General features: G+C 41.3%; 1 protein-coding gene across 1 annotated transcript in view; it reads left to right on the plus strand.

Annotated features, from left to right (window-relative positions):
* VWF (von Willebrand factor) overlaps positions 1 to 8901 on the plus strand; it is a 227928-nt gene that overhangs the window by 183287 nt on the left and 35740 nt on the right. Inside the window, exons 38-39 of the mRNA XM_006891361.1 lie at positions 6919 to 7021; positions 7459 to 7533. Of these exons, the coding sequence (XP_006891423.1) occupies positions 6919 to 7021; positions 7459 to 7533 (178 nt within the window). The remainder of the gene's footprint in view (positions 1 to 6918; positions 7022 to 7458; positions 7534 to 8901) is intronic.

Raw genomic sequence — 8901 nt, forward strand, 5'->3', positions numbered from 1 at the left:
GGGTTGGGCAGGGAGAGAAGTGCAGCAGTGAATGAATGGAAATCCAAAATCTCTGTAAATGTTCATTAAAATTATTAAAAAGAAAAAATTACCTGTTGCCACTGCGTTGATTCCAACTAATAGCAATGTGGTAAAGTAGAATTTTCAGTGGTTAATTTTTCAGAAGTCGATCTCTAGGCCTTTCTTCTAAGACACCTTGAGGGTGACCCCAGCCCCGAATCTCTTGGTTAGCAGCTGAGTGCTTTAGCTGCACCGCCAGGGACTCACGTGGAGTGCGAGCACTGTGGTCATTTCAGACCAGGATCTGAAATGTGGCAAGATGCTCTCAGAGGGAGTTGGAGATGGTCTTCCCTCTCGTCCTTGGCATTCAATAAGGAAAATAAATTCAAGTTTGCAGAGTGTTTCTGGTTCCTTGAGTGTCAGATGTCTTTAGGGCCCTGAAAGTAGGAAGCTTGTAAATTTTATTTTAGTCTCTTCCCTTTCCTCCTCATTCTTTTCACCTTTTCATTGTTTTTTTCACCTTTAGTCCAGAGACTACACATTCTAGTCATATGAAGAACTAAAGAACTGCTTCCACATCCTGCAATGCTTTTGACATGGAAACAGTTACATTAACAAATACAGAGGCTTTTTAAAAAACAAAACAATATAAAATTATACAATAATAAACTTATAAAGAACACCCATTATTATTGACATTTTGTTGAAACTATATACAGAAGTAGAGGGGATAGACAGCCAATGAATTCCTAGGGACTCAGCCAGACTCAACAATTATCAATTGGTGGTCCATCTTCCTTCATTTCGACTCCTACCCACTGCTAAATGCTGATTGTTCTGCAGCAAAACATGATACTATGTTATTTCTTCTGAAATATTTCAATCTATACCTCTAAAATGCAAGGAAGTACTGCATGGTTCAAAATTGGGAAAGAATGCGGAACAGATTATCTGGGAAGCTGGACTCTATGAGGAGAAGTGTGGCATCAGGATTGGAGGTACACTCATCAACAATCTGCATTATGCAGATGACTCAGTCCTACTTGTTGAAACTGAGGACATGAAGCACTTGCTACAGAAGGTCAAGGGCTGCAGCCTTCACTATGGATTGAAGCTCAACATCAAGAAAACAGATTCTTACCACTGGGCCAATTGGCAGTATCATGATAGATGGTGAAGAGATTGAGACTGTTGACAGCTTCAGTTTGGTTGGTTCTGTATCAACACTCTTGGTACCAGAAGCCAGGAAATTAAAAGATGAATTGCATTGGGAAGGTCTGCTGTCAGAGACCTTTCCAAAGTACTGAAGAGCTATGATGCTCTTGAGACTAAGGTGTGCCTGATCCAGGCCATGACCTTTGCAATTACTTGCTATGCATCAAAGATTTGGACAATGACTAAGGATGACAGAAGAGTTGATGCCTTTGAGCTGTGGTGCTGGAGAAGAGTCTTGAATATACCATGGACTGCTAGGAGAACAAACAAGTTCATCTTGGAGAGGATGAAGACAGGCTCTTCCTTGGAGGCAAGGATTCTGGGGCTTCATCTGATAAACTTTGGGCATGTTGCAAGGTTGGATCAGTCCTGGGAGAGGGACGTCATGCTTGGGAGGATGGAGGAACAGCACAGGAGAGGAAGACCCTCATCCATTGATGAGATGGATTGATTTAGTGAGTGGGGTAATGTGGGTAGGTGTGTCGGAGACAATAAGATTAGCACAGGATAGAGCAGGGGTTAGGGCTGTTGTACATAGGGTTGCTATGAGTTGCAGGTGACTCAATGGCACATAACAACAACAACAAACAATCTCTAAAATATCAGTCTCTCTTTAAAAACATAATTGAAATTCATATGAAAAAACACAGTTCCTTGACACTATCAAATATTCAATCTGTGTTCAAATATCCTTAACTAGCTTGAAAAATATTTATATATTTCTTTATTATTAAGTTTATGCCTCTCAATCTACAGGCTCCTGCTCCCTCTCTTTATTACTTGAACAAATTGATTTTTTTTTAAGAAAATAGACCATTTATCCTATAGAAACACACGATGGATTCTGATTACACTTTGAAAGGACTTCATCTGATTTTGATTATTTCAGAAGATAAAGTTTAAATGGATGAAAAGTAGCATCTCATCCAACCACCTGTGTTTCCCCCCTTTTCCTTTCACAACAGAGAAAGAATACATTTTTAATTTAAAGAACATTTCCATTTATATTAATTTATTTCTTTTTAACTGAGAAAGCCTAGTCAATCTTTCTTCAGGGAAATAAATCAGAGTATAAATCGATTGTGGTAACTTTGGAAGGGCAAAATATTTACCAGTTTCCATAGCTCTTGCTTAGTTCACACACTGCACTCGAAAGCTGTGGCCAGGCAAGAATCCTGAGCCTACACACTGGGACCCTCAGAATTGGTAACAGCGATGAGGCCCGAGGGGGTGTTTCCTGCCAGACAGGCACTAGTTGGATTTAGCAAAACCGTGGTCAGCATCCATATGCTTATTTCTTGGTGCCCCACCCCTGTTCCTCTCCGTCCGTCTCTGATACTCCCTAGTTTAGCTCTCAAAATACTCTATTGCCATCAAATAGACTCTGATCCTGCAGGACAGACTAGAACCGCCTCAAGGGACTTCCAAGGCTAAAATATTTTTTTAATTATTTTTTTACTTTAATTATCATTTTAACAAAAGTTTACAGTAAAGTTAGATTTTCATTCATTCATTGTTGTGCATTTTACCCCCACCCCCTCCTGTCCCCCTCCACAAGTTGACTTTTTTCTTTTCATTAGTTTATTTACAAAATTCTAATACAAATTTGAACAAATTCTTTCCATTTTCCTCACCCCACCTCCCATCAGATTGTACAATCCAATGATTAATACCCCCCACCCCCTTCCTCCGGCACATCCACATCCCTCTGCTTCCAGCCTCTCCCACCCCTCCTGGATCCTTATAGTCATTCTGCAATAATGGTCTTATACAGTATTTATCAAGGCTAAAATCTTTATGGAAGCAGAACATCACAGCTTTTTCCTGCAGAATGGCTAGTGATTTCAAACCACTGACCATTCTGTCAGCAGCCAAACGCTTAATCTTGCACTTTCAGGCCTCCTTTAGCATAGCTCAGAACTCAAACATGTTGAATTCAGTCTGAACCAACTCCTATAGTCTGAATCAACTCATACCTGACCTTCAAGGGGGTTTCAGGGGCTGTAAATTCCTTGGGAGGTGATCACCCATCTTTTTCCCTAAAAGCAGCTGATGGGTGCAAACTGTCTACCTTTTAAGTGACAGCAAAACCTCCCACCCAATGGGTCGCCAGAGCCTCGTTAACACAGCTCAGTGCTTTTTTTAAAAATCGTTGTTGTTGTTATGTGCCTTCGAGTTGCTTGTGGCTCATACCAACTCTATGTACAACAGCCCTGAAACCTGCTCTTTCCTGTGCCAATTTTACTGTCTCTGGCACACCTATTCCCATTACCCCAGTCACTGCATCAATCCATCTCATAGATTATCTTCCTCTCTTTCTCCATCCCTCCACCCTACCAAACATGATGTCCCTCTCAAAGGACCAGTCCCTCCTTGAAACATGCCCAAAGTATGTCAGATGAAGTCCTAGAATCCTTGTCTCCAAGGAGCAGCCTGGCTTCCCCGTCTCTAGGACAAACTTGGTTGTCCTCTTAGAAGTCCGTGGTATATTCAATACTCTTCTCCAGCACCACAGCTCCAAGGCATCAATTCTCTTTCTAGCTCAGTGTTCCTTAGTTACGTCTTTTATTGAATTTTAGAACTGTAGTGTTGGTTGATTGGCTTATGTTCCTTTTTGGAACTTGGACTGAAAATTTGTTTTCCAACCATATTCTCAGTAAGCTGTTGTTATGTCACCTTTATTAAATCTCTAACTCTGGCTGTCTGGCATAGGAGTTCTCTCTTGGCACTATTTATGCAGCTGTCCTGGCCCCTGTGGGTGTGGTAGGACGTCCCTGGGACTATCTGCCTGTGTCTAATACTTGAGTGCCATCTGCTGGCTTGTTGCTGCATAACCTGGCTAGGACCAGATGAGCAGCTACATACGGTGCATGTAGAAGCGTTAACGTTTTCAGGAGCCTTTGATTGTGTGTCTCCTTCCTAAAGCAGGCTGCCTTTAAGTTTTCTAGCAAATAAGGAAACCCTTGGAAAATGAACTTTAATATCTGGTTTTGGTCATCTTTTGTGGGTGTTTCCCACTTTTTAACATAGTTGAGAAATTTACTTTGAGTTTGTTGTTGTGCTGTGTAGTCAACTATGACTCATGGCACCCCTGTGAAAAACAGACATAAGCCGAGAGACGTAATGCTTGGGAGGGTGCTTGGGAGGGTGGAGGGACAGTGCAGGAGAGGAAGACCCTGGATGAGATGGATTGACTCAGTGACTTAGGTATTTCGGGTGGGTGTGTCAGAGACAATGAAGTTGGGTCAAGATAGAACAGGGTTCAGGGCTGTTGTACATAAGGGTCACATGCGCAGCACATAACAACAACAACAACAACAACATCCTGTTCCATTCTTATGATCTCTGATCTGTTCAAGCCCATTGTCACAGTTACTGTATCAATCCATCCTGTAGAGTCGTCTTCTGTTTCTCTGACCCATCACCTTTTTCGGCTTTCCCAGTTTTCCAAGGATTGGTCCCTACTGACAATGCGCTTAAAGTATGTGAGATAAAGTTTCACCATCTTGACCTTTAAAGAGGAACCTGCCTGCATTTCCTCCAAGATAGACTTGTTTGTTCTTGTGGCAGTCCATGGGATAGTCGGTACTCTTCTCCAACACCACAGTTCAAAGGCCTCGATTCTTCTTCAGCCATCCTTATTCAGTGTCCAACTTTCAAATGCATAGAAAGCAGTTGAAAAGACTGTGGCTTGTTCTTAAGTTTAGACACCTGAAATACACTAAAAAGAGGAAGGGGGAAAAGCCTCCAAACAAACACTCTCTGCCCCAGGCCACTACACCAAAAGTGAAAAGTCATCACCCCTGTGTTTAAAGATCTAATGTAGGCCAGATTTTTCCATTTTCTTGGCATCACCATCAGTGCATAGAAAACGTGGAGCATGTTAGATGTTTTCTCCCAGTGCTCCTGCCACCCCACACAGCCAGCCCTCTGAGGCTGGAGCCTGTACCTACCTGTTCCTCCCAAGTCTTCCCAACCCTTGGAGAGCCACTGAGGTGGCACCTACTACAGTCTCCTATTTTGTTTTCCCATTTGTGCTCCTTCCTTTTTCCATACCCTTCACTGCCACCAGGCTTATTCTGAATATTTTGTATTTGAGGAAGCGCTTGTTTACCTATCTTCAGGCCTGAACTTTGTCTGCCAAGTTAAGCCAAATTCCTAAAATGTTCATGTCCACATTCTCCCTGCCTCGCTTCTCACCATGCCTTGTTTATCCTATCCCATCCTATGTGCCCACTTGAGCATGCCTTTCTCTGGGCCTTTGCTGGTTCTATACCTCAGCTGGAATTCCTTTTTCTTTCGTCTTTGCCCAAGTCCTTTGTAAGCGCAACAAGTATCCCCACCTCCGTGAGCTCTTCTCTTGTACCTATAGCTCTTATTTCTCTCTTTTAAAACCAGCTTTATTGAAGTATACTCTATATACCTGCAATATATACTCCCAAACTGTTATCACAATTAAGGTAATGACTGTTTCCATCACTCCCAAGGTGCCCTTTTAGATAGACCCTCAACCTCCATCTCTTGTCCCCTGGCACCTGCTGGTCTTGCAGTAGCTGAGTTCTGTAATGTTATATATGTGCACTGTGCAGTGTGGACCCCTTTTGGCCTAGCTTCCTTCACATAGCCTAATGCTTTGAGATTCATCTATGCTGCTGCATGGTACCATAGAACTATGGTATCACGATTTGATTTATTTCATTCTGCTTTTATGTGGATATTCAATTTTTCATGTATGGGCCTTATTTCCTCCCTAGATTGCCAACTATTTGGGAACAAGGGCATTGTGTTCACTATCTGTCCTGTGTGGCTCTGGCAGTGTGACCTGCTCACAGTACACATTGTGACTGTTAAAAAAGAATAGTGCAAGATAGTCAAAACATAGTACCTGAATCTAAAATACCATGTTCAAATACCAGCCGTGCAACCTGGTCAAGTTATTGTGCTTCAATTTCATCAATAATAAGTGTAGGTAGTATGAATGCTTTTGTGATCAGGTTAATTTAGGAATAATAAAGTAAGTAAATGAAAAACCTTTAGAAAAATGTCTCATACATTGTGAATACTAGTTATTACTTAGAGATGGCAGAATATAATAATAGTTTAAAATATAAATTCTGTTGCCAAACCATCTGGATTCGTATCTTAACTAGATGATTATGACTGGGGATCCTTAGGTAAGTGTCTCAGCTTTCTCATCTGAAAAAGTGGGAAATAACAAAGAGTCTATTATCTTGAGGCTCTGGTCTTGCCTAGGTGAAAGCAAGCCAGAGGTGATGGAGAACTGAATTTCACAGAGACTGGTGCCTTTAAATTGTGGTGATGGTGGAGTATTGAATACCCTATGGACTGTTGAAAGAACAAACAAATCTGTCTTGGAAGAAATGCAACCAGAGTGTTCTTTTAGAGGCAAGGACAGTGAGACCTTGTCTCACCCACTTTGAGCATGTTGTCAGAAGGGGTCAGTCCTTGGAAAAAGACATCATGCTAGGAAAGACTAGTGAAAGACAGGAAGACTTTCATGAGATGGATTGGCACAGTGACTGGAAAAATGGGTTTCTGGATGGCGGAGAACAAAGTTCCAATCTGTTGTTCATAGGATCACTTTGAGTAGTAGTCGACTAGATGGCACTTAACAATAACAACTAGGCCTTTGAGCCATTGAATGTCCTGGGATCACTTTGATGATCCTTGTTTTCCTCTCAGTTTTTGGAAACCTGGGTTCCTAAGCACCAACCTTGCCAGATCTGCATGTGCCTCAGTGGACGGAAGGTCAACTGCACCTCACAGCCCTGCCCCACAGCCAGAGGTGAGTGAGTTCATCCTTTTTTGGGGATCTTGGAGGAAGAAGAGCCTCCAAGCCCATTGAGCAATGCTGTTGTCAGTCCTAGTAGAACAGATACAAGCCCTGACCCCCAGATTGATTTTCTTTACTCACTCTACACCTCCCCTGCCAGCCCTACCCTTTACCTCTCCGATTTTAAGGACCCTCCTTAGGGATCTGGAATGAACCTTCTCAGAGTTTAACTCAGCTTCTTTGGCCATCAGATTCATAACTCCATGAAGAATAAACAGACACATAGAAGGAGGCCTCCTTTTGTCAAAAGTCCCACAACTAATTCCTCATGAGCCTCCCATACAGTCTCGATGCTGGTTTTCAGAGAAAGAGAATCTGCAACATTTCTAATTGTTCTCCAGCTTACACCACTGTCTAGTCCTGACTTCACCGTCATTCTCTGCTTCCAGCTCCCACATGTGGTCCTTGTGAAGTGGCTCGCCTCCACCAGAATCCAGACCAGTGCTGCCCAGAGTATGAGTGCGGTATGTGTTCTACTTTGGACATTTCTCCAGGGTCCCCGGCCTAACTCCACGTGAACTATGTTGAGTGCTGAGAGTTGAAAGATGCTGGGAGGCTGAAAGTGAGTAGGGGTTGAGTGGATTTCCCCAAAAGTGGAAAGAATCATCTCTGGAAAATAGGATTTGTTTGCTAGGCTTTTGTGCCCCAGAGAAACATTCTGCAGAGAGTTATTTAATGTAAAGATTTGAAAAATATTTAGAAAAGGATGACATGCTCACTGTGGCAAAGGACCACAGAGCTTTACTTAAATAGTCATGCTCTCTACTACAAAAAAAAATAATATTTTCTTCTCAATAAAATTCAGATAATACTAGGAGAGGACCACACAGGAAAGGCATTTTGATCCAGCAAGTTATTTATAAAAAGGTTTCACACTGCATATTGAATAGTGAGCTGGATAATGATTTAATTAAGTGAATTCAGAGCTGATGAAATGGAAATTCATATGATATGAGCTCTCGAGTGCCGATGCCTGTCCTGTCCAATGCCTATTATTAATTATATGGATGAAGACTTAACGTGCAGCACTGGCACAAATCTTTCAGGGAGATCAGATAAATGGATGGACAGACCAAGAATTTAAAAACAATGAAAGAATCTAAGAAATCTTTTATACTGACAAAATTTATTGTAGGTAAATAGAAGTTCTGTAAGGGAGAAAGACATGATTTGAGAACAATGTGTGTAAAACAGGTCTTAAAATGTTAATGATAGTTTGAACCTTTAGACTATAGTTAGCAGCTGAATGTTTTACAACCAAAATTCCTATCCTTCACTCTTAAGTCATCTGCTGTGTTAACATTTACCATATTTACTTTTGTCCTTTTTTTCTGAATTGTTTAAGAGTAAATTGTAGACATTATGTTCCTTTATTGCTGGTATTTCAAATTCACTCTCTTATATAATTATAAAAATAAAAATATGTCAGTGGTGTAAACTGTTATCCAGTTTATATATCCTATTGATCTCAGATCACCAGATACTGGAGCTCGGTGGCCTAGTGAAGCTATGCTTCAATCTTGAAGGCACAGGGTTTAAGGCTGCTTCACAGGAGGATGGGCAGTCTCTTTCTTTGCAATTAACTGCCTCCAAAAAGCTACCTTAGAGTCAGCTATAAAGTTCCAACTTTATAGTACACAATAACAACAGTTCAAATTTAACCAGTTGACCCATTAATGTTATTTAAAAAAATGTTAATGATAGAAAAGACTGGAGGGAACATTTAGTTCAAGTCTGTATATATATATATATATATATATATATACACACACACACACACACACACACACACACACACACACACACACACACAATAAGCTCTGACAACGTTG

This window comes from Elephantulus edwardii, unplaced genomic scaffold, assembly GCF_000299155.1.
Source record: "Elephantulus edwardii isolate Elephantulus edwardi_28Jun2011 unplaced genomic scaffold, EleEdw1.0 scaffold00096, whole genome shotgun sequence".
Taxonomy (NCBI): Eukaryota; Metazoa; Chordata; class Mammalia; order Macroscelidea; family Macroscelididae; genus Elephantulus; species Elephantulus edwardii.